At 38.9% G+C, this 25450-nt stretch overlaps 1 protein-coding gene across 1 annotated transcript in view; it reads right to left on the bottom strand.

Moving 5' to 3' along the window:
* CDKAL1 (CDK5 regulatory subunit associated protein 1 like 1) overlaps positions 1–25450 on the bottom strand; it is a 609083-nt gene that overhangs the window by 403066 nt on the left and 180567 nt on the right. The window contains exon 7 of the mRNA XM_068960663.1: positions 15758–15806. Coding sequence (XP_068816764.1) covers positions 15758–15806 — 49 coding nt within the window. The remainder of the gene's footprint in view (positions 1–15757; positions 15807–25450) is intronic.

A 25450-nucleotide genomic window follows, 5' to 3' on the forward strand; every position in this document is an offset into this window, starting at 1 on the left:
GGTGGACCCTTTACCAGCTGAGCCACCAGCAAATCTTTATCAACTCCATACAAAAAAGTTTTTTATGATGGCACAAAATAAAATCTCATGCAAAACTGAGGAGAGAGAAAAAGAAATCACGTAAAGGAACAAAATACGTGAAGAATATGACAGGGAACTAGAAATAGGTGAGCCAGGACCTTAGTCAATAGTCAGGAGGGATGGAGATAATAAATAGGTGTCACTTTCTCACTTCCCTCCATTCAAGGTAAGCAGCTTAACAGAACTGGAGATTAGAGGACTAGGTTTCAAATTATGGTACACTGCAATGTACCATAATTACGGTATAATCAGCAATGCCAGGTTCCTGTGGAGTACAAATGAATTAATGTATACGAAAGGGTAAGCTACAAAGAGCCAGAAAGAAGTTAATTACAGTTGTTACTGTAATTAATGCAATTGTAATCCTATCAAGACCTATAATGCAAATGACGCTTCTCGAAAGGAAGAAAGCAGGGAGATTTTTACAACTTTAAAGCACTGTATGTTAAAGTCAGATTCCATTTATCTTTAAACCTCTGGAGAGCTAGGAAATAGGTCACAAATAATTGCATTGATAATGATAATCAGGTTTTCAAATGGTTTTTTTTCAATGTATAAATCAAAGTAGATTCAAGGTCATCTTTCTCAGATCACTCGCTGGCATTCTGATACAATTTATTGGATATGAAGAAAGAGAAAGAAGGCAGAAGTAGGGCACCAGGGACTGCACCTGACCTGGGTAAGTCTAAGCGTACGTGCCTGGACGGCCATGGCTATCTTCTCACCCCAGGACACCTGAGTGACAGGATCCTGAGCATCATACCAGTGACTCACAAGGCAATGAATCCAGGTGAGAGGCCATGTGGCAGTCTCCAGGCCCCCTGGCTTCCCCAGGTTCAAATAAAAGAACCTACTATCTTGCCATTCTGGCGAAGGGTCCCCCTCCCAGCAAACACTCTAGAGAATCACTGCTGCAAGTGAAGTTCATGCCTTACATTAAATCCTCTCAAATTACCTCCCCCCCCCCCCCCCAGCAATCCCAGCCAGCAAGATACAAAGTATCTGTCTCAAAGCCCCAAAATAAAACACGCCCCAGGGTAGAACTGAAAGTTGCTTTAGAGAAGCAGGAAACTCTTAAGCAACACTGGGAAGTACACAGCCTGTCATCACCTAGGAGGGTGATACCAGGGAATGGAATAAGGGCAAAGGACTGAGGGAACTGTCTTTATTCAAGACCCTCTTCACTGGAGAATATGAGGACACAGAGAAGAAAAATGCACAGTGTGTCTGCCACAAATGCCTTCAGATTCATTTTGTAAGTAAGACAACATAGGGGAAAAAAGGAAAATCTGGCATGTGGAGATTAGGCTGCGAGAAAAAGCTACCGACATTACAGTAACTTTTGCTAGAGATCACTGTCCAAAATGTCACCATTTCCTTCTAATGATGGGCTCAGAAGCTCATTTTATATTGCAGACTCCCAACACTCCTAAAATTTCCGAGTTGAAGGGACCTACCATATCCTACAATTTATGGCCCAGGAAATGGAGAACCAAGGAGCTTGTGTGGGTTGTTAAACATGACACTGTGAGCATCAGAGCCAAGTATTTCAGCATAACCCTGCATAGTCTCAATCCATGATTCTCACCCATTACAGCACCAGACTTCAGGGCAGCTTAAAGAAATGGTGCACTTGTATTTTCAGTTACAATAAAGATTTCATGTGTTGGACAGCATCTTTTATGAAGACATTTCAATTACTATTTCTTTCTTACTTAATGCAGCATATGCTTTGTTATAAAACAGTAGTACTGATTAAGTTCCTACTTAAAAATCCATCCATAGTTGATCTCCTAACTGGAGATTCTGCAAATGAATTTTTCCATCCTCAAACTAGTAAGTAAGTGAAATTGGTGTTTATTCTTGCAGTCTCCGAAGTAATGGCTGCATGTATGCTGTATGCTTTGTAGAGGGTTATGAGATGATGTTTTCAAAGAAAATATGTGCATCTTCAAACATTAGATACAAAACTTTAATATTAACTGAGCATTCTTTCTCAACATCAGTTGCTAGCAAGATTAAATTTTCTAAGGAAGGGCCAAGGACATCACCTAATAGAAGACAACCTACAGCTTGTCTCATTAAGTAAATTCTTCTATCAAAATGTTCAAGAAAAAGAGAGGATCAGATTTCAATTTCCTGTCCAGTAACATCTGAGCCATCAAATTACTCTATGTTGCCAGTTTTCTCACTTGTCTGTGATATATGATTTTACTGGCTATAAAATATTTTTAAGAAAATTTTCAAAGATGTCAAAATTTTATGTATTTTTTGCTCCTGGGGTTTAAGATAGTACACCTCTAACATGATCTGACATGGTTTTTCACTTTGTGTTTCTATTTTTATAGAACTCAGCTATAAAGTACTAAAGAAGAATTACCAATACAATTTACTATTTTGCTGACAGTCATATTGAAACAGACAACACCACAATCAACCCACAATTTTACTCTCTATTTAAAAAATGTAATAAAGCTGCTAGGATTATTTTCCCTAAGTTTACAGTCTTAACTATTCTTGCCACATTTTACTAAACAAAAATAGTAGAGTCTTTAAATGAAGACAAACTTTTCCAAATAGTAAGAAAGCACATATACACAAGCAGAGTATAAAAGCAGTGTACCACATGCTAATTCTCTAAAAAGATAGTTACAATAAAAGAACTTAGGTACATTGAAGTTTTTTAAATTATATTAATTTTAAGGACTTCTATGAGAGCCTCAAAATAGGATTAATTGATCTACTTGGCATTACTAAAGAAAGTAGCGAAGTGAAGTGAAGTTGCTTAGTCGTGTCTGACTCTTTGCGACCCCATGGACTGTAGCCTACCAGGCTCCTCCGTCCATGAGATTTTCCAGGTAAAAGTACTGGAGTGGGTTGCCATTTCTTTCTCCATAAAGTAGAGTAAACAGAAATTGGAACTACAGGACTCGGAGACCTTTACATCTGAGAATACCAAATACTTGAAAAGAAAATTATTACAGACATAATTAATGTGACTGATGTTCAAACTTTATAAACTGATTTAACATGAACAGCACTCACAAAAGTTTAGAATACAATAATGCATTTTTAGAGAATTCAACAATCTGCAATCTGCCAAGGCAGTATCAAACTTTGCAAAGAGTTAACATGTAAACCCAATTTTCACAGCAGGCAAGTCTTTGTTAATATTTAAACAAGGAAGGATGAAGCTGCTTTACCAGACAGATCACTGAGACCACAAACACATGGGCTGGGTCATGGGAAGCCTGAGAAGTTCAAACTTAAAGTAATTTCCTTTCCTTGTTTTGAACAATCAACTCCAGTGATTCATTATAACAGTTATGTGAAAACTATGTTACAATCATCAACCTGATGAACTAATCAACACTATGCACCCACCCCACTCCCACTCTGGAATAAAGAAATCGAAGTTAATGAAACACCCAAGTCTTCATATCAATAAATCCCATTATCAGTAAAGGTAGCTGCAAACCATAAGATCATGCATCTCTGAATAGAAAATATAAGTGATAACACACAAAGTAGAGTAATTATATTAACACAATGAAAACATATAAAACACTGAAGTTAGCATAGCAGAATTCACCTGGGAAACATACTTATTCATTTGAGTTTTAAAAGCTTTAATGGCAGAAAAGTATTTGACCAACTTAAAGTTCTTTAACTACTTTTATTTTCAAAAATAAAATAAATGCAACTATATCCCATGTTTAAAGAAGACTCTTGGGAGAGCATCTCTTGGCTATTTTTGAAGCAGATAAATAATACTGGGACCGCTTATTATTTCTGTGGCTAGAAACAGGATTGATAATTTATAAAGTTATAGATATCCAGACAAGACACAGTGGTTTCCTCTCATGAACAGTCCTATCCAGTCATTATTCCAAACCATCTATTATAGAATAAAGTGATGTGAAGAAATCAACTTACAGTCTTATGGGAGAACTTGGCTGTTTGGGGTCATAAAGAAATTTCCTTGGTCTTATTCCTAAAACTATTATGATTTGAACAGTGCTATCTAAAAGAGATATGATGAATAAAAACTTCATTCTAGGACAGACAAGAAATATAGAGGACAAATAAGTAAAGGTAGATGACTATGGTTATTCAGGAAAACTAAAGGAGAGGTGAGAAAGGAAAGAGGATGGAGAGAACATCAACTGACACATCAAAGGAGGCAAAAATGCAATGCTTACCAACCTGTAATCACAGGTTAACACAGAACATACAGGTAAAACAAACAGGCTTATGAAAAAAAAAAAAAAAAAGGACTGCAATAAATTCTGGCTCCTTTAGTTATCAGGAGGAAGAAGTTATCACCTATCTAACTGCACCAGGGACACTGGAAAGTGTTCACAACATGTAGAAGCAACATCCACCTTTTTCCACTATATTCAAACTATAGTAACTACAGCAGAGATTACACATAATGAGAGGCTGTGTAGGAGTGCCCTTTCAAAGCATATTTTGAAAAATCAAGAAAATTATTTTCAGTTCAGTTCAGTCGCTCAGTCGTGTCTGACTCTTTGCAACCCCATGAATTGCAGCATACCAGGCCTCCCTGTCCATCACCATCTCCCAGAGTTCACTCAGACTCACGTCCATTGAGTCAGTGATGCCATCCAGCAATCTCATCCTCGGTCGTCCCCTTTTCCTCCAGCCCCCAATCCCTCCCAGCATCAGAGTCTTTTCCAATGAGTCAACTCTTCACATAAGGTGGCCAAAGTACTGCAGTCTCAGCTTTAGCATCATTCCTTCCAAAGAAATCCCAGGGCTGATCTCCTTGCCGTCCAAGAGACTCTCAAGAGTCTTCTTCAACACCACAGTTCAAAAGCAGCAATTCTTTGGCACTCAGCCTTCTTCACAGTCCAACTCTCACATCCATACATGACCACAGGAAAAACCATAGCCTTGACTAGACGGACCTTAGTCGGCAAAGTAATGTCTCTGCTTTTGAATATGCCGTCTAGGTTGCTCATAACTTTTCTTCCAAGGAGTAAGTGTCTTTTAATTTCATGGCTGTAGTCACCATCTGCAGTGATTTTGGAGCCCCAAAAAATAAAGTCTGGCACTATTTCCACTGTTTCCCCATCTATTTCCCATGAAGTGACAGGACCAGATGCCATGATCTTCATTTTCTGAATGTTGAGCTTTAAGTCAACTTTTTCACTCTCCTCTTTCACTTTCATCAAGAGGCTTTTTACTTCCTCTTTACTTTCTGCCATAAGGGTGGTGTCATCTGCATATCTGAGGTTCTTGATATTTCTCCCGGCAATCTTGATTCCAGCTTGTGTTTCTTCCAGTCCAGCATTTCTTATGATGTACTCTGCATATAAGTTAAATAAGCAGGGTGGCAATATACAGCCTTGACACACTCCTTTTCCTGTTTGGAACCAGTCTGTTGTTCCATGTCCAGTTCGAACTGTTGCTTCCTGACCTGCATACAGATTTCTCAAGTGGTCTGGTATTCGTATCTCTTTCAGAATTTTCCACAGTTTATTGTGATCCACACAGTCAAAGGCTTTGGCATAGTCAATAAAGCAGAAATAGATGTTTTTCTGGAACTCTCCTGCCTCTGAATAGCAAATACTGAAAAAGCAGATGTGATCCAATTCTACCTGTGATCCAATACTATCCCAGGTGTACGAGACTACTTATTCAAGCTCAGGTCACTTGCTCATTAAGTTTGAAACATCTTCAAGAAAATTTTCATTGGACTTTACAAGGAGGTTCCTCAGTCATTAACACTGATAAAACTATACTTGAGACAGTTCTGCCTTGCAGTCTCAATTCACAAAAAGTTTATATTCTAAATCAGTAACAAATGCAACATACAATTCTGAGAGAGTAAAGATTAATAGCAATGTGTTACATAAGAAAGAACTGTTCGGTGAAGTACCCTGGGAATTCAGGTCAATCTAATCCAGGACCACATCAATTACCAAGAAGTCAGAAGAAATGGAAATCAATTAAACTTGCAGATTGTACCATATTGGAAAGTTTTGAATTATCAACACTGGAGGCATCTGGAATTAGACTAAATGAAATACCAACAAAACAGATAAAATAACAAAGGCCTCCTTTACTAGAGACTGATGAGGGAAGAAATATGACATAACAGTAAAAACATTTTTTCTATTTTCAATATGCAATATTTATTTACAAACATTTTAAGTTACCTGGTTAGGCTATCTTTTACACAGATTAAAACATTTTATAAATATTACTTTTGTTTAGAGGATTTCATATATCAGAAAAAAATGCTTAGATTTGCATTTCCTTCAAAGCTTTTGTACCAAAAAGGGAGTGGGGGCTTTAATGATCATATGAAACATGACTAAGGTGCTCATGATTATTTTTTAAGGAAATGTAAATCTTTTAATTTACAACCAAAAGTGCAAGGAGCAGCGGCTGCAGGCGCAGGAGGGCCTACAGGAGCTACTCCACGTTCAAAGTCAGGAAGGGCGGCCGTGAGGAGATACCCCTCATCCAAGGTAAGGAGCAGCAGCTGCGCTTTGCTGGAGCAGCCGTGAAGAAATACCCAACGACCAAGGTAAAAGAAACCCAAGTAAGATGGTAGGTGTTGCGAGAGGGCATCAGAGGGCAGACACACTGAAACCATAATCACAGAAAACTAGCCAATCTGATTGCATGGACCACAGCCTTGTCCAACTCAATGAAACTAAGCCATGCCGTGTGGGGCCACCCAAGACGGGCGGGTCATGGTGGAGAGGTCTGACAGAATGTGGTCCACTGGAAAAGGGAATGGCAAACCACTTCAGTATTCTTGCCTTGATAACCCCATGAACAGTATGAAAAGGCAAAATGATAGGATACTGAAAGAGGAACTCCCCAGGTCGGTAAGTGCCCAATATGCTACTAGAGATCAGTGGAGAAATAACTCCAGAAAGAATGGAGGGATGGGGCCAAAACAAAAGCAAAACCCAGTTGTGGATCTGACTGGTGACAGAAGCAAGGTCCGATGCTGTAAAGAGCAATATTGTATAGGAACCTGGACTGCTAGGTCCATGAATCAAGGTAAATTTGAAGTGATCAAACAGGAGATGGCAAGAGGGAACGTCGACATTCTAGGAATCAGTGAACTAAAATGGACTGGAATGGGTAAATTTAACTCAGATAACCATTATATCTATGACTGCGGACAGGAATCCCTTAGAAGAAATGGAGTAGCCATCATGGTCAACAAAAGAGTCCGAAATGCAGTACTTGGATGCAATCTCAAAAATGACAGAATGATCTCTGTTTGTTTCCAAGGCAAACCATTCAATATCACAGTAATTCAAGCCCATGCCCCAACCAGTAATGCTGAAGAAACTGAAGTTGAACGGTTCTATGAAGACCTACAAGACTTTCTAGAAATAACACCCAAAAAAGATGATCTTTTCATTATAGGGGATTAGAATGCAAAAGTAGGAAGTCAAGAAACACCTGGAGTAACAGACAAATTTGGCCTTAGAGTACGGAATGAAGCAGGGCAAAGGCTAATAGAGTTTTGCTAAGAGAACACACTGGTCATAGCAAACACCCTCTTCCAACAACATGAGAGAAGACTCTACACATGGACATCACCAGATGGTCAACACCAAAATCAGATTGATTATATTCTTTGCAGCCAAAGAGGGAGAAGGTCTATAGAGTCAACATAAAAAAGACCAGGAGCTGACTGTGGCTCAGATCATGAACTCCTTATTACCAAATTCAGACTTAAATTGAAGAAAGTAAGGAAAACCACTAGACCATTCAGGTATGACCTAAATCAAATCCCTTATGATTATGCAGTGGAAGTGAGAAATAGATTTAAAGAACTAGATCTGATAGACAGAGTGCTTGATGAACTGTGGATAGAGGATTGTGACATTGTACAGGAGACAGGGATCAAGACCATCCCCATGGAAAAGAAATGCAAAAAAGCAAAATGGCTGTCTGAGGAGGCCTTACAGATAGCCGTGAAAAGAAGAGAAGCGAAAAGAAAAGGAGAAGAGGAAAGATATAAGCATCTGAATGCAGAGTTCCAAAGAATAGCAAAGAGAGATAAGAAAGCCTTCTTCAGCGATCAGTGCAAAGAAATAGAGGAAAACAACAGAATGGGAAAGACTAGAGATCTCTTCAAAAAAATCAGAGATACCAAGGGAACATTTCATGCAAAGATGGGCTCGATAAAGGACAGAAATGGTCTGGACCTAACAGAAGCAGAAGATATTAAGAGGAGGTGGCAAGAATACACAAAAGAACTGTACAAAAAACATCTTCACGATCCAGATAATCACAATGGTGTGATCACTCACCTAGGGCCAGACATCCTGGAATGTGAAGTCAAGTGGGCCTTAGAAAGCATCACTACAAACAAAGCTAGTGGCGGTGATGGAATTCCAGTTGAGCTGTTTCAAATCCTCGAAGATGATGCTGTGAAAGTGCTGCATTCAATATGCCAGCAAGTCTGGAAAACTCAGCAGTGGCCACGGGGCTGGAAAAGGTCAGTTTTCATTCCAATTCCAAAGAAAGGCAATGTCAAAGAATGCTCAAACTACCGCACAATTGCACTCATCTCACAAGCTAGTAAAGTAATGCTCAAAATTCTCCAAGCCAGGCTTCAGCAATATGTGAACCATGAACTTCCAGATTTTCAAGCTGGTTTTCGAAAAGGCAGAGGAACCAGAGATCAAATTGCCAACATCCGCTGGATCATCGAAAAAGCAAGAGAGTTCCAGAAAAACATTTATTTCTGCTTTATTGACTATGCCAAAGCCTTTGACTGTGTGGATCACAATAAACTGTGGAAAATTATGAAAGAGATGGGAATACCAGACCACCTGACCTGCCTCTTGAGAAATGTATATGCAGGTCAGGAAGCCACAGTTCAAACTGGACATGGAACAACAGGCTGGTTCCAAATAGGAAAAGGAGTACGTCAAGGCTGTATATTGTCACCCTGCTTATTTAACTTATATGCAGAGTATATCATGAGAAACGCTGGGCTAGAAGAAGCACAAGCTGGAATCAAGACTGCCCGGAGAAATATCAATAACCTCAGATATGCAGATGGCACCACCCTTATGGCAGAAAGTGAAGAGGAACTAAAAAGCCTCCTGATGAAAGTGAAAGAGGAGAGTGAAAAAGTTGGCTTAAAATTCAACATTCAGAAAACGAAGATCATGGCATCTGGTCCCATCACTTCATGCCAAATAGATGGGGAAACAGTGGAAACAGTGTCAGACTTTATTTTTCTGGGCTCCAAAATCACTGCAGATGGTGAGTGCAGCCATGAAATTAAAAGACACTTACTCCTTGGAAGGAAAGTTATCACCAACCTAGATAGCGTATTCAAAAAAACAGCGATATCACTTTGCCAACAAAGGTCCGTCTAGTCAAGGCTATGGTTTTTCCAGTGGTCATGTATGGATGTGAGATTTGGACTGTGAAGAAAGCTGAGCACTGAAGAACTGATGCTTTTGAACTGTGGTTTTGGAAAAGACTCTTGTGAGTCCCTTGGACTGCAAGGAGATCCAACCAGTCCATTCTGAAGGAGATCAGTCCTGGGTGTTCTTTGGGAGGAATGATGCTAAAGCTGAAACTCCAGTACTTTTGCCACCTCAGGCGAAGAGTTGACTCATTCGAAAAGACCCTGATGCTGGGAGGGATTGAGGGCGTGAGGAGAAGGGGACGACAGAGGATGAGATGGCTGGATGCATCACCGACTTGATGGACATGAGTTTGAGTAAACTCTGGGAGTTGGTGATGGACAGGGAAGCCTGGTATGCTGCGATTCATGGGGTCGCATTGTCGGACCTGACTGAGCGAGTGAACTGAACTGAACTGATATCCTTTAAATACTCTACTCCTTCCATTAGCTTCAGCTACATATCTTGTTGAACTATGAAGATGACACAGAAGAAAATCCTAAAGTCATTATAATTTAGTCTCTCTTAAAGCAAATGATATATACGGATGGTATTTTCAGGCCACCAATGTCACCCCACTCCAGTACTCTTGCCTGGAAAATCCCATGGATGGCGGAGCCTGGTAGGCTGCAGTCCATGGGGTTGCTAAGAGTCGGACACGACTGAGCGACTTCACTTTCACTTTTCACTTTCATGCATTGGAGAAGGAAATGGCAACCCACTCCAGTGTTCTTGCCTGGAGAATCCTGGGGACGGGGGAGCCTGGTGGGCTTCTGTCTATGGGATCGCACAGAGTCAGACACGACTGAAGCAACTTAGCAACAGCAGTGTTAAACATTGAGAAGTCTTTAAGTGTTAACTTAAATTCTCCATTTTCTTCCAACCAAGAGAGACACAAAAGGAATATGCTTTATACAGTTTTACTATAAGTATCTGGGTTGGCCAAAACATTCGTTTGGGTTTTTCAATAACGTCTTACAGAAAATCCTGAATGAACATTTTGCCCAATCCAGTACAATAGATGCAAATATTTTGTCACCAATGTTTCTTATTAATATGTTTTTTAAAAAAACATGACTTCATATAATGCAAAAACAATGCAAACTTGCTGTGGTAGAGGCTGCATGTCCAAATCCCCATCAAGGAAAACATATGAAGGAGCCCAACAGGAATCAAATGTAGAAAGAAAACAGTTACAGCAGAATCCCCTAGTCAGCCTGTATTCCATCTGGCCCTTCTGAGCAGAGCCTTCTTGTCCACTGAGCATTTATCAACCAGGGTCCCAGCAAAGCAGATGGCACACTGCATAATGGAAGAGATTTTAATAAAGGCACTAATTACTGAAGTTTGGCAAGGTTAGGAAGACCAACAAGAGACAATGAAAGAGTCTCAGGCAAGCAACAACAGGATGCTGTTTCCAGCTTTGGGCCTGAAAAAGCAAAGGAAAAGAAGAGTTACAGGAACCAGGAGAAAAACAGATGACTAGAGAGGGCCACCTGATAGGAGTTACGACCTTCGGGTTAGGATGAGCAGGAAAGAAAGAACTGAGAGAAGGGAATGAATCTTCCCATTTCATACTCTAATCACACCTCTAACTAGAGAAATGCAACTAGACACGAGGTAACAAGGATCCTACCGTAGTCCACACAGGTCTGCCTCCATGGACACACATCGAGGTGGGGAAGGGCAGGGAATGGGTCTCGCAGGGAAACAGAACTTCTCTGCTTATGTGTAAGTTCCTAAGACAAATGTAGAGCAAATTGCAAATAATATACAAGACACATCAAACAGTCCAGTTGGCTGGAGCAAAAGGCTTAGTATGGAAGTGATGGAAGAAACAGTGGAAATGGCGGAATGAGGCAGAAGTCATCAGTTAACTTGGTAGGTAACAGGCAACCATTGAAGGTACACATGCAGGAGAGGAAAGCATTTCCAGCACATGAGGGCCGTATGCACAGTCCAATTGAAAGGAGTATCTCTGCTATTGAAGGTGAGTTAGATTATTCCAGCAGCCTAAGTATTAAAGAGGTAGAAATAAATACACAAGAATTTCCCCCTAGTATATCCCAGGTATTTCAAAAGTCTTACCCATTTAATCCTCTCCATTTTAAACTGAGCCTCAGAGAAATAACTTACTGAAAGACAGACAGAAAGTAGTTACTGTTACAAGGACCACATTATTTCACTAACTTGTGCTGTCTTAATGAAAGTAAGGATTGGCAGAAGAAATAGAAAGCAAAGAATGGAAAAATCAGTCCCAAATTTCCATTAACCAGAAGATCTCAGATGAGTCACACAACTCCTTTCTAGATCAGCTTCCTGATCTGCAAGCTAAGGACATCTATCAAAATTGTTTCTTCTGCCTCTAAAATTCTCTTGTATTCAGTTCGATTCAGTCACTCAGTCGTGTCCAACTCTTTGTGACCCCATGGACTGTAGCATGCCAAGCCTCCCGGTCTATCACCAGCCCCAGAGTTTACTCAAACTCAAGTCCATTGAGTCGGTGATGCCATCCAACCATCTCATCCTCTTTCATCCCCTTCTCCTCCTGCCTTCAATCTTTCCCAGCATCAGGGTCTTTTTCAATGAATCAGTTCTTCACATCAGGTGGCCAAAGTACTGGAGTTTCAGCTTCAGCATCAGTCCTTCTAATGAATATTCAGGACTGATTTCCTTTAGGATGGACTGGTTGGATCTCCTTGCAGTCCAAGGGACTCTCAAGAGTCTTCTCCAACACCACATTTCAAAAGCATCAATTCTTCAGCGCTCACCTTTCTTTATAGTCCAACTCTCCCATCCATATATGACTACTAGAAAAACCAAAGTTTGACTAGACGGACCTTTGTTGGCAAAGTAATGTCTCTGTTTTTTAATAAGCTGTCTAGGTTGGTCATAGCTTTTCTTCCAAGGAAAAACTGTCTTTTAATTTCATGGCTGCAATCACCATCTGCAGTGATTTTGGAGCCCCCAAAACTAACACCTGTCACTGTTTTCACTGTTTCCTCATTTATTTGCCATTAAGTGATGGGACCGGATGTCATGATCTTAGTTTTCTGAATGTTGAGTTTTAAGCCAGCTTTTTCACTCTCCTCTTTCACTTTCATCAAGAGGCTCTTTAGTTCTTCGCTTTCTGCCACAAGGGTGGTGTCATCTGCATATCTGAGGTTATTGATATTTCTCCCAGCAATCTTGATTCCAGCTTGTGCTTCATCCAGTCCAGCATTTCGCATGATGTACTCTGAATATAAATTAAATAAGCAGGGTGACAATGTACTGCCTGGACATACTCCTTTCCCGATTTGTATTACTAAAATTTAAATCCTCAACCTTCCTATCTCAAACCAACCTGCCAGTGAACACCCACATCAACTCCACATCAACTTCATCTTCAACTCAACTCTTGCTGTAGACTATCAAAAACTCAACTACAATCTCTCCAATAAATCTACTTAAGCAAAACTCTTCAGTGAGAGGCTATCCCTAATTAAACCAACCTGGAAGTGATACGCCTTCTGTGATACTGTGATACAGAAATACATAACCATCCCTCATTCCTGGTACCGATTTCCTAAAACTCTTATTATTTCCTGAGTGACAGCAGTGGGAGGGGCATCTTTTGTTATTCATAATAAGCTCCTTTCAAGCAAATCTGAATCTGTACTAATGAGTTAACTCCTGGAGCAAAGAGGCTGGTTGGTATCATCCCTGATGACATATGATGTGAAGCATCTTTTCATATGGTTATTTTCCACCTGTGTATCTTTGGACGTTTCTGATACAGTCACTGGCCCATTTCTTCATCAGGTTGTTTATTTTCCAATTGCTGGGTTTTAAGAGGTATTTTGTGTACTTTAGATTACAGTTAACCTGGTATGTCTTTTACAAAAGTCTATAGATCATCTTCCCATTCTCTTGATGCTATCTTTTGCAGAGCAGAAGTTTTTAATTTTATCGAGGTTCAACTTATCAATTATCCTTCACAGACAGTCCCTCTTTGGTATATCATCTAAAAAGTCATAGCCACACCCATAGTCTGCTAGATTTTTCTCCTGTCTTCACTGTCATTTAGTTTTTTTATAATATAATTTAGGGACTAGTATATGCCTGGAGGGCTTCCGAGATGGTTCAGTGGTAAAGAACCTGTCTGCCAATGCAGAAGTAGGTTCGAGCCCTGGGTTGGGAATATTCCTGAATATTCCCTGGAGAAGGAAGTGGCAATCCAGTCCAGTGTTCTTGCCTGTGAAATCCCATGGACAGAGGAGCTTGGTGGGTTACAGTCTGTGGGGTCACAAAGAGTCAGACACAACTGAGTGACTTAACAACAACAACAGTATGTGCCAGGTACTCAAGACAAGCAATAGAATCCTCAAGCATCCTGAAACACTACTTTAAGAAGCTCAACTGAACAACTGTTAAGGTAGTGATTCTCAACCAGGAGAGAGCAGAGCAGTCATAGTAGAGTGTGAATGGAGTGGCAAATTTAAGAGCAGGGCCATCAGTCATAATGCTTAGATTCAGATTCCAACTCCACCATTTACTACCTATATAACCCTGTGTCCAAACTTCCTCTTCTGAAAAATGAGGAAAACAGACGTACTCACTTCACAGCACTGTTGTAAAATACTGAAATGACTTACTCCATGCTTAGTATAGTGCCTGTCACCCTGTAAGTGCACAATAAATGCTAGTACTTCTAGACCTCATAAGATAGGGCTGAAGTATGGTTTGAAAAAAAGTTTCCAACTTACCACTGCTACAAAGTTTTAATCCTGATATTTCATTTTATCTCAAAATTTCAAGGCAGACTAACATGTAAGTCTAAAATTCTCATATTCTGTGATCATATAATAAATTAAATAAATCTGGACCATAAAGAAGGCTGAGTGCCCAAGAACTGATGCCATTTAATTGTGGTGTTGGAGAAGACTCTTATGAGTTCCTTGGATAGCAAGGAGATTAAACCAGTCAATCCTAAAGGCAAACAACCCTGAATATTCATTGGAAGGACTTTTGCTGAAGCTGAAGCTTCAATACTTTGCCACCTGATGCAGACAGGCAACTCAATGGAAAAGACCCTGATGCTGAGAAAGACTGAAGGTAAAAGAAGGGGGCAGCAGAGGATGAGATGGTTAAATAACATCACTGACTTGATGAAGATGAATTTGAGCAAACTCTGGGAGATAGTAGAGGACAGAGGAGCCTGGAGTGCTGCAGTCAATGGGGTTGCAAAGAGCCAGACACAACTTAGCAACTCAACAACAGTAAATTAAAGATTCAAAATTAATGAATAACAGCATGTAGAAGGTAGGAAATACCATCCAGCAGGAAAAGTATGTGGTTAAAAATATCAACTTTGTGGAAGTAGACTTTTAAAAAAAAAAAAAACAAATTTGCATTTACTAAAAAAAATGGTTAAAATTTTAAGCGAGAACCTCAATTCACTTAATATTTTAATATCATATTATCAGTTTTCATTCGTGCTAATCTAACAGAAGTAGATTAAAATATTTACAAATCAATTTACAGAATTAAGAATGGTTTATTCCTCAGTGGCTTCAATAAGAATCTATTTCAAAGAATACTGCCTAATAAAACAAAGCGTAATTCTATTTTCTGGTGTAAATACAAAAATTACATATAGAAGAGAAATCAAAACTGAGTACTGTCAGAAGGAATGACTACAACTAATTACGTGATATAAAAGCAAGCAAAAAATGTCAATTGTACCTCAATAAAACCGAAAAAAAAGAGCAAATAAAGCCATTTCCTTATTTTAAGATTAAATCCTATCTTCCTGATCCCAGATTCAAATGAAGTCTATTTTACACTAAAATAAAACGACAAACAAACATATGCCTTCCATATTGGACTGGTCAGTGCACGAAGCAGGCAAGGACAAAATTTTATGATTTTTGTCCAACAATAACTTTCATAAAAATGCTTAACAAATGTTAAGTATAGTACCTTCATGATATATTTCAAACATATACATTATCTCACTCATAACACCCCCTAATACCACTCCTCAGGTGAAATCACTTTACAGTTTGATGAGTAGATACCAAGTGTTAAATATTTATGCAGAGTTGTTCCGTAGTGTTTGTTCCCACTTACAAACTATGAGATAGGTGACAGATAAGGTAACAGACCTGTCCCCTGATTTTTTTCTATACATCATCAATACACTTAGATCTACTTCATCTATGATACAGTTCAAACAACATACACATTATCTCACTTTCAACACTTACCTTTAATTGTTTCCTCCACAACTTCCACTACACGATCTATCTGTTGAACCTAAAAAGAAAACAAACTGTCAGGCAAGCAGTTTATATGCAAAAGAAACATTAATTTTTGTTTATCCTTCTGCTTGGGTCAAGAGAACACATTTTGAAACACCCAAATGCAGGTCTTCTTTAATTAAAGCATTTGAAGATAGTATAAAAATACTCCATATTGTTTTGTGTTACAATGAAGTATGAAATTATCACTCTCCATCCTACAATTATAATTAAAGAAATCATATTACATTTAAATAAACTGCCTGGAGTTCAATTAGAATAGCCTATCAAATATAAACTCAGCACATCCTGAGATATAAACTGCAGTTTAATTAAAACATGTATCTTCACACAGAGCTTCAAGGAAAACAGCATAATACGACAACCTACAAAAAAGGACTTGCTGGTATTAAGAAGATCTACTCCAAATTTGATGCTTTATTATTTTAACACTGAAACCCCTTTTAATGAATTTCTACCATGTGCTGAGTACTCCACTCAGGTCCATGGAATACAAAATCAAATAACAGCTCCTGCTCCAGACACCAGTGACTAAAGATTTCCCAGGGTGACATGGGAACACAGAGGGAAAACATTAATAATAAAATATGTCTGAGTAATCCAGCAATGCTTAGTGGGAACCAAAGGTGACTCTTGAGGGATAAACAGGATTAAGATAGGAGATGCCCACTAAGGGGATTCAGAAGAGTGGCTAGAGTTTGGAAGGAAAATGAAAACATGCAAAGATTGTAGCCCATGAAGCTAGAGGAAGGAGAGCAAGACACATAAGAATAGGTCATAAGCTGATATTTTTTTCTACATTTAAAATTCTCAAAATCATTATTGTCCTATTACAAAACAGAAATATTAAAGATAAATAAAGTAATTCATAACACCCTCCATTTCCAGTCCTCAGATGAACTCACTCATAATGGTCTGATGAGTAGATACCAATTGTTAAACATTTATACATAGTTCTGTTCCGTAGTGTTTCTTCCCCCTTACAAATTATGAGATAGATGACAGATAAAGTAATAGAACTGCTCCTTGATTTTTTTTTCTAGACATCATCAATACACCTAGATCTGCTTCATTCATTTTACTAGTGCCTATTATCCTATGTATGGATATGACATAATGTAGAAAGCGAAGAGGAACTAGAGCCTCTTGATGAGGGTGAAAGAGGAAAGTGAAAAAGCTGGCTTAAAAGTCAACATTCAAAAAACGAAGATCATAGCATCTGGTCTCATCACTTTGCAGCCAATAGATGATGGAAAAGTGGAAACAGTAACAGATTTCATTCCCATGGGCTCCAAAATCACTGCAGACAGTGACTGTAGCCATGAAATTAAAAGACGCTTGCTCCTTAGAAGATAAGTTATGACAAACCTAGACAGCGTACTACAAACCAGAGACATCACTTATCTGACAAAGGTCTGAATAGCCAAAGCAATGGTTTTTGCAGTAGTCATGTACGGATGTGAGAGCTGGACCATAAAGAAGGCTCAGTGCTGAAGAACTGATGCTTTCCAACTGTTGTGCTGGAGAAGACTCTTCAGAGTCCCTTGGACAGCAAAGAGATCAAACCAGTGAATCCTAAAGCCAAACAACCCAAAATGTTCATTGGAAGGACTGATGCTGAGGCTGAGGCTCCGAATACTTTGGCCACCTGATGTGAAGAGTCGACTCATTGGAAAAAACCTTGATGCTGGGCAAGATAAAGGGTAAGAAGACAAGGGGGCAACAGAGGATGAGATGATTGGATGGCATCAGTGGCTCAATGGACATGAGCTTGAGCAAACTCAGGGAGACAGTGAAGGACAAGGAAGTGTGGTGTGCTGCCATCCATGGAGTCGCAAAGAGTCAGACATGGTTTAGCAACTGAACAACAGCAACAATCCACACATTCCCCTATTGATGAACATTTCTGTTATTCTCAGTCTTTCATTATTATACAAAAACGTCATAATAAACTCAACTGAAACAAGAAGAACCTTTTAAAAACACTTTATTAAATCTCTTTGAAACATTCTTTTGGCTTCAGTGCTTTATAGGAAATAAGGGAAGACGTGTGAGAACACACTGAATCCAGCTCCACCTGTGATCGATCACTCAGCCCAGCATGACGGCGGTGGTAACAATAATTGCTCAGAAATTGTCAAAGGCAAAGTAAATCTCAAAGTTAGATCTTCACTCCTCAACAAACCTACCTAACTGGAGATGGATATGTCCACCTAGAACCACTGGAACCATTAAGCTTGGTTATAAAAGAAATCAACATGGCTTCCTTATATTAATAGAATGTGATCACAGCTAAGATAGCAGAGAGTTCAAAAAGGAAGAAGTAGCCAACGGTGTCAAATGCTTCAGAGATAACTAGTAACATAAAGGCTAAACTGATTTAACAGTAAGGGGGTCAATTAACTCAGGAGAAACAGTTCATTAATCATGAGTCATAAGAAAATGGTGACAGCTAATTTCGACGATGCTTACTAAAAGCAAAGTAGGAAAAAAGAGAAAGAGGACTCCTGTAGCTTAAGAAAAAAAATTGAGTATACATGTGTTAGTGTATTAATTCTTGCTTTCCTTCTTTCCTTCCTTTTTTACAGTATACATGCTAAGTAGAGAAGGGCCATAGAGAAAAAAGAACTGGAGAGAGGAGAAATAATTAATAGAGCTAGGTCCTTCAGGAGCTAGAGAGAGTAAGATCCAAAATACCAGTAGAGACACAAGCCCAGAATGGGAAAGGGGCCAAGTCATCCTCTTCTGAAATAGGGGGTTAGGAGGGAAGCATGAAAACAGATGCTATTATTCTTGTAGAAGCCAGAGAATACTAAGCAAGATTCCCATCCGTTGGCCTCGATTTCCTACATGAAATAGAAGTTCATCTGCTATGAGAAAGAATATTGTTAAATAAGAACACAGTGGATGTTTAAAATATGTGTTAAAAGGTTTAGTACCTTTTAAAAGAAGTAAAGACTAGAAATGTATAAATATTGCTGAAGTACTGAGATATCATGAACTTTTACCAGTGACTCCTTGTATAGGTGTCATTTTTCTCAGGGCCCTGGAACTGAACAGTTAAATAAATTGATCCAAGCTTTGCTCATTCTATCATTCATTCATTCACTCATCATTTATTGAACATCTAACATATGTGATGAACAATGAGTCTGAGCAAACTCAGTGAAGGAGAGGGAAGCATGGCATGCTGCGGTTCATGAGGCTACAGACAACTTAGTGACTGAACAACAACATATGTGAGGAAGGTTCAAAAGGCTGAGGAAATAGCATGGAGAGATTTACAGGACAGACATGAAGAATACAGAAAAAAGGAAATTAACTATGCATGTTGGATAAGATGATACTTCAAGTACAGGTTGGAGACCAGAGCCAGGAAGGAGAAACAAAGTGGCTGGGCATTGGGGAAAGCAAAGAAAGAAGGGGAGAATGGGTAAGAGGGAGAGAGGAAACAGAGAGAGAAAGAGGAAAAAGAGAACAGGAGGTGATAATAGAGGACAGGTATAAGCATTTAGCATTTTTGAAGAATGGCAAGATCTTGGCATGAGAACAATTTGCTGAAAAAGGATAAAAGTGATAACCACTGGAGCTGAAAAGTAAGGAAGGTTAGAATGTTGATAAGACATTCCATATGGACACTCAGACTGCCCACAATATTAGAAACACCAGTAGGACAAGGAAGGAAGAGTTGATCAAATTTCCCAGCCAGTGTAGGTGAACAACCAATACATCAGTTAAGGATGAAGGCAGCATAAAAGAAGTACGATATGAAATAATTCAATGATGGAACCAAAACAAAAATGCTTTCTTATGCACTTGGAGACACAGAAGTTCAAACGAGGTACTGCACCCAATTTCACAGCTCATGGACTGAGTAAGAAGCAGGATCTCTAGAGAAGAGTCAGAAGAGCATGTGGAAGGGAACAGCTGAAAAGTTGGAGGTAAGCTAAAACTGTAAAATTTAGAAGAAAACACAGCCATAAAGCTAAATGAACTGTGTATAAGACAACAGTTTCTTACTATTACATCAAAAGTATGACCGATGAAAAGAAAAAGGCACACTGAACGTGAAAATTAAAACCTCTTGGTGCATCAAAAGACACTACCCAGAAAATAACAAAACAACATAGAAAATGGAAGAAAATTTTTGTAAATCATATACCTGAGAAGAGACTTGAATCTAGACTATATAAAGCACTATTCTAACACAGTAAAATGATAAATAAGCCATTTAAAAATGGGCAAAAGATCTGAACAGACACTTCTCCAAGAAGATATACACATGGCCAATAAGCACATGAAAAGATGTTCAACATCATTAGCCAACCAAAGAATGCAAATCAAAACCACAATGGAGGAAGTAGAAAGTTATTGTTTAACGTGCAGGGATTTTCTGTTTGGAAAGATGAAAACGTTCTGGAGACGGATGGTGGTGATGGTTACACAGAAAAGTGAACGCACTTAACACCACTCTACTACACACTTAAAATTGGTTAAGACAGTAAATTTCATGTTATATATATTTTATCATAATGAAATACTATTTCATACTCATTAGGATGGCTATAATAAAAAAGACAGTAACAAGTGTGGGCAAGGATATGGAGAAATTGGAACCCTCATCACATGCTGCTAGTGGGAATGTAATAAAATCATGTTGCTGCTTTGGAAACCAGTCTAGCAGACCCTCAAACCACTAAAGAATATGATCCACCAATTCCAATTCTAGGTGGATACCCAAGGGAAATGAAAACATATGTCCACATAAAACACCTGTACACAGTCACAGCATTATTCATAATATGCAAAAGGTAGAAACAACCCAACTCCCAGTTTCTGATGAACAGATAAACAAAATCTGGTATTATGCATACAACAATGTATCATTAAACCATTAAGGGGAATGAAGTATTAATGTTAAAAACATTATGCTAAAAGAAAGAGGCCAGAGGGAAAAAAAAATTGTCTGATTCCATCCAAACGAAATAACCATAACAGGGAAACCTTGAGACCCAAAGTAGATGAGTGATTGCCTACAGATGGGTGGGGAAAAAACGGGAGAGGCCCTGCTAAGGAGTATTGTGTTTCTTTTTGAAGTGATGAAAATATTTTAAAAACTGATTGTGGTGATGGTCACATAACTCTGTGAAAATACTAAAAACCACGGAATTACACACTTTAAATGGAAGAGTAGTATGGTGTTTGAATTGTATCTTTAAACTGTTGTATGTATCTTTAAGGAAAAGGTTGGGGGGGGAGGGAACATTTGGTTACAAAAAAGCAGGGGAGAAGTTCATTAAATGCTTTAAAGAGAATACTATGTCATTTCCATTTCTAGTAAGAAGGTTACTGGAGGAAGCAGTGGGAAAAAAAAAGAAAGGAGTCAGTGAAGAAAGAGAAGAGTCAAGGGAGGGGGAATTAAATGGAAGAAGGAAAGGTCAGGAGGCAAAAAGCACAGGGTGGGAGGCAGGGAGAGAAGAAAAAACAATCATGAATGAAAACAAACTCAAGATTCACATATAATGAAGAATACACTGAATTCATTCTGGGCAGAAAAAGAAAGCTGTTCTTAATTAATACTATAAATTGTAGCCCCGAATACACAAGAGCTTAGTCTCAGGCATATAATTCAAATAAAATAAATAAAACAGTATCTTGTGTCCTTCAGGCACTTCGTTATAAATATACAAGGGGAGAAAAAGACATGCAGTATGTTCCATTAGTGACTCCATATGTTCTTGACAATGAAGAAAAGAGTTGGTGAATAAACAATTCATAAATAACATTCATGAGTCATTCTGCTCCAGAACTTTTAAAAGAAACCCATAAAAATATTTTTTCAGCTATTACGAACTACTCCAAATTTATAAGACAACATATATTCAAGAAATAAACCTATACAAAGTTACCCAAAGCAAATAAAAGAGCTAGTCTGCTTCCTAATTCTTTCGAGCAGTGCTCTCCAACAGACCTTTCTACGAGAGAAACGTTTACACGTGGGGCTGTCCAACATGGAGCCACTAGTCACATGTAGTTACTGCCTGCCTGAAACACGGCTAACTGTGACGGAGGAACTAAATTCTAACTTTAATTAATTCATACACACACCTGTGGTTATTGGCAACTGGGAGTATGGCTAAGACAGCCACCCGGTTTGCCTTGATACAGGCAGCCCCAGGAAACTAACACACACCTCAAACACAATTTTGCTACCAGGCTAAAATAAAAGCACAGACCAGGAAGAGGTTGAAACTGTCCTGCAGTCAGAGATACAGCTTTAGTATGTGCATGAAGTATCCTTTTTTCTCAATAACCAGCAACTAGATAAGTTAATGACTAGTAATAATGAGCAATTACCTTGCCGCAGGCTCCGTACTAACACGCCACATGCACCATCACTTTTAACCCTCACAACATCCCTCGGCAGTAGATACTTACTGCTATTTCCTAGGCTGAGGGAACACAGGAATGAAGGTATCCTGCTAAATTCTTAACCAAGTAGACTTGAAAAGACCCTGATGCTGGGAAAGACTGAAGGCAGGAGGAGATGGGGACGACAGAGGATAAGATGATTGGATGGCATCACCGACTCGATGAACATGAGTCTGAGCAAGCTCTGGGAGTGGGTGATGGACAGGGAAGCCTGGTGTGCTACAGTCCATGGGGTCGCAGAGTCGGACACAACTGAGCGACTGAACTGAACTGAGTCTCAGTAAATCTTATCTAGAAACGGCACTGAGGGGGCAGGTTTCTCGAATTTCCCCTTTCCTTTATATGCAGACATCATTACTAAATAATCACAAAATGCTATCCAACTGAACTTGGACTTTCAAGTGAACCCAGGCAACAACTATCCCCCCAAATGCTCATCCACAAATCACTCGACAAGTATCTATTAAGCACCAACCAAGCACTATGACTGTTCTAGGAACCCGGGAACTAATGGCGAAAAACACTAAGTCCCTGCTTCTGGTTGAGGGAGATAAACAGCTAAACAATGGAACATGTTCATTTCCTATCATGACAGACGCTATGAAGAAAGCAAAATGTGAGAGTGACTGGAGGAGGAGAGGGCAGTTTTTTTACAGTGGTCCAGGCCAACCTCTGGACAGGCAGTATCAATGCTGGGGACCTGAGCCATATGCCAGAAACACCAGCGTGAACCTCCAGGGGGAACATCACACACCAAGGAAGAGAGACGGAAGCCATGGTGAATGAGGGGCGCCGTGGTAGGTAATGAAGTGAGATAATCAGAGGAGGGAGCCTATGGAAGACCTTGCAGCTCATGCTGGGCCGATCAGATTTTATTCTACCCACAGAAGGAAGTCACTGAAGGATTAACAGAACAATCTCAACAGCATCGCTCAGGCTAACACTATCGAAAATGTGCAAACACTACTCTTCATCCATATTCCTCTATTACTTGATGTGAGTCTTTTTATACCTGCATGAATCTGGCTGGGGTTTCACTATCTCTTGATTTTATCCCAAGATACTTCAGATCCTTTCAGGAGTAACAAAGGTTATATACTATAGATACACATCAACATAGATACAGAGGCTCTCTCTCATCAGCACTCTTAACCCCTCCTGTACATAAATAAACTAGGATAATCTGTCATTTCACTCTAATTAAGCAATATCAGACCAAAACTTTAAAAAGCTTTTCTTTTTCTGTGAAGAACTATACTATAAAAAGCCTTTTCCATTAAGTATATATTCAGATTTTTCACTCTTACCATAACGGGAGTTTGATCCAATAATCAGCATTTGACAGGTTAAAATTCAATACTGACTTCATGGTTAAAAATGAAAATTTTTCTCTCTAAAAAAATTTTTCTTTAAGCTGTTAAGGAAAGTCCCTATCTCTATAAATGCTATTGGAAGAGAACTCTATTTCCAAATCTCTTAAATTTGGGGAAGTCCACAGTAGTCACTAGTTAACTCTACTGGAGTAAAATTTCTTGAATTCACAAGCCCCTGAACAAGTTTACTCATGAATTACACAAAAGAGCATCTGATGCTACATGTGGTTTAACTTTTTCAAAAAAAAAAAAAAAAACTCTCTCATCTGCCAGTACATGATCCCCTTTCATCTCTTCATTGAGAAAAATTCTTCCCCAGTGGTAGAAATAGCCCTTTCATCAAAAGTTATGTGACAACACATTCCACACACTACTGAAAGCATACTTTCTACCTGAATGGTACCAGTGAGTGATGAACACCGAGTAAGAGATAAAAATTACTAAGTGAAAGATGAAGCCAGGCTAGATGGATGCCAGCAAAATGGGGATCAGTACCAGGAACTTTTCCCTCTTAAATCTAATTAAAATACCTATAAAACTTTCTCGGGGGGAGAGGAAGAAACCTTAAGCAGCTAATCAACACACTAAACTCAATTATATAAGGAAACATTCCTTGGGACATTAGATTATGGCCATATTAAATAATAGGACATGTTATAAAGTAAAAAATTATGTTTCAAGTAATACTAAAGTTGAAAAAAAACAGTACTATTAGAATTAAAACAAACATATACATTAGGGATGTAAATCATCAATAAATAATTTGCATGTAGTGGGCAGAATAATAGCCTCTCAAACATGTTCCAGTCATGATCCATAGCACTGGAGAGTAAGTTACCTTCCAAGACAAACAGACTTTGCAGGCAGGCATGATTAAAGACCTTGAGATGATGAAATTAACCTGGATTAGGCAAAGGGGCCCAATCTAGTCCTGTTGGTCCTTAAAAGCTAAGAATCTTTCCCATCTCAGGAGATGAGAGGCGATGCCAGAGGAAGGTGCAGAGAAAAAAGACAGCGTTGCTGGCCATAATGATGGAAGAAGGGGCCCCAAGTCAAGGGATGTAGTGCCTCTAAAGGTTGGAGAGACCAAGGAAGAAGATCCCCCCACCGCCTGCCAGAGACTCAGGAAAGAAGGCAACCCTATCAACACCTCGACTTTAGCCCAGCAAAACCCAAGTCCAGCTCATCTCCAGAAGCATAAGATAACAAACGTGTTATTTTAAGCAACCATGTTTATGGTAATTTGTTAAGCAACATACAAAACTCAAACATTAAGAAACAAACAAAGAGTTAGCATCAAAGAAGGAAAAGACATTTTAAAATTAAATGCTGCTGGTAAAACTGAGAACAATATGGAAAAACATAAATGCATACTTGATATTTAACAAATATCCACTCAACAAATATTTACTGAGCCAGGCACTGTACTAAGTACAGAAAATAATGTAAAATATGTAAAGCTGTAAAATAAGAGCAAAAAAAATCGCTGGCTTTCTGGAGCTTGTAAGTGTTCACCATGATAGACTGCAAACAGATTGAAGAGTTGAACAAATCCCTTCCATTCTTCAAAAAAAAAAAGAAGTAGGGTGGGGGGGGGGAGGTTAAAAGAGAAAAATATATATATTTTAATCAGACCTGTTCCTAGATCCTGGAAACATAAATTTTAAGTTTTGAAACCACAGGAGATATTACCCATTCATTCCCTTCTTCCCTCAAATTCCAAGCTTCCACAATATCAATATTTTAAAAGGCAATAAAAAATAGTGATTAAAAGACACACACACATTTTCCCCCATGTTAAAATAGGTTGATTCCCTGCTGTTGAGTTATAGGA

This window comes from Capricornis sumatraensis, chromosome 22 (assembly GCF_032405125.1).
Source record: "Capricornis sumatraensis isolate serow.1 chromosome 22, serow.2, whole genome shotgun sequence".
NCBI classification, from domain to species: Eukaryota; Metazoa; Chordata; class Mammalia; order Artiodactyla; family Bovidae; genus Capricornis; species Capricornis sumatraensis.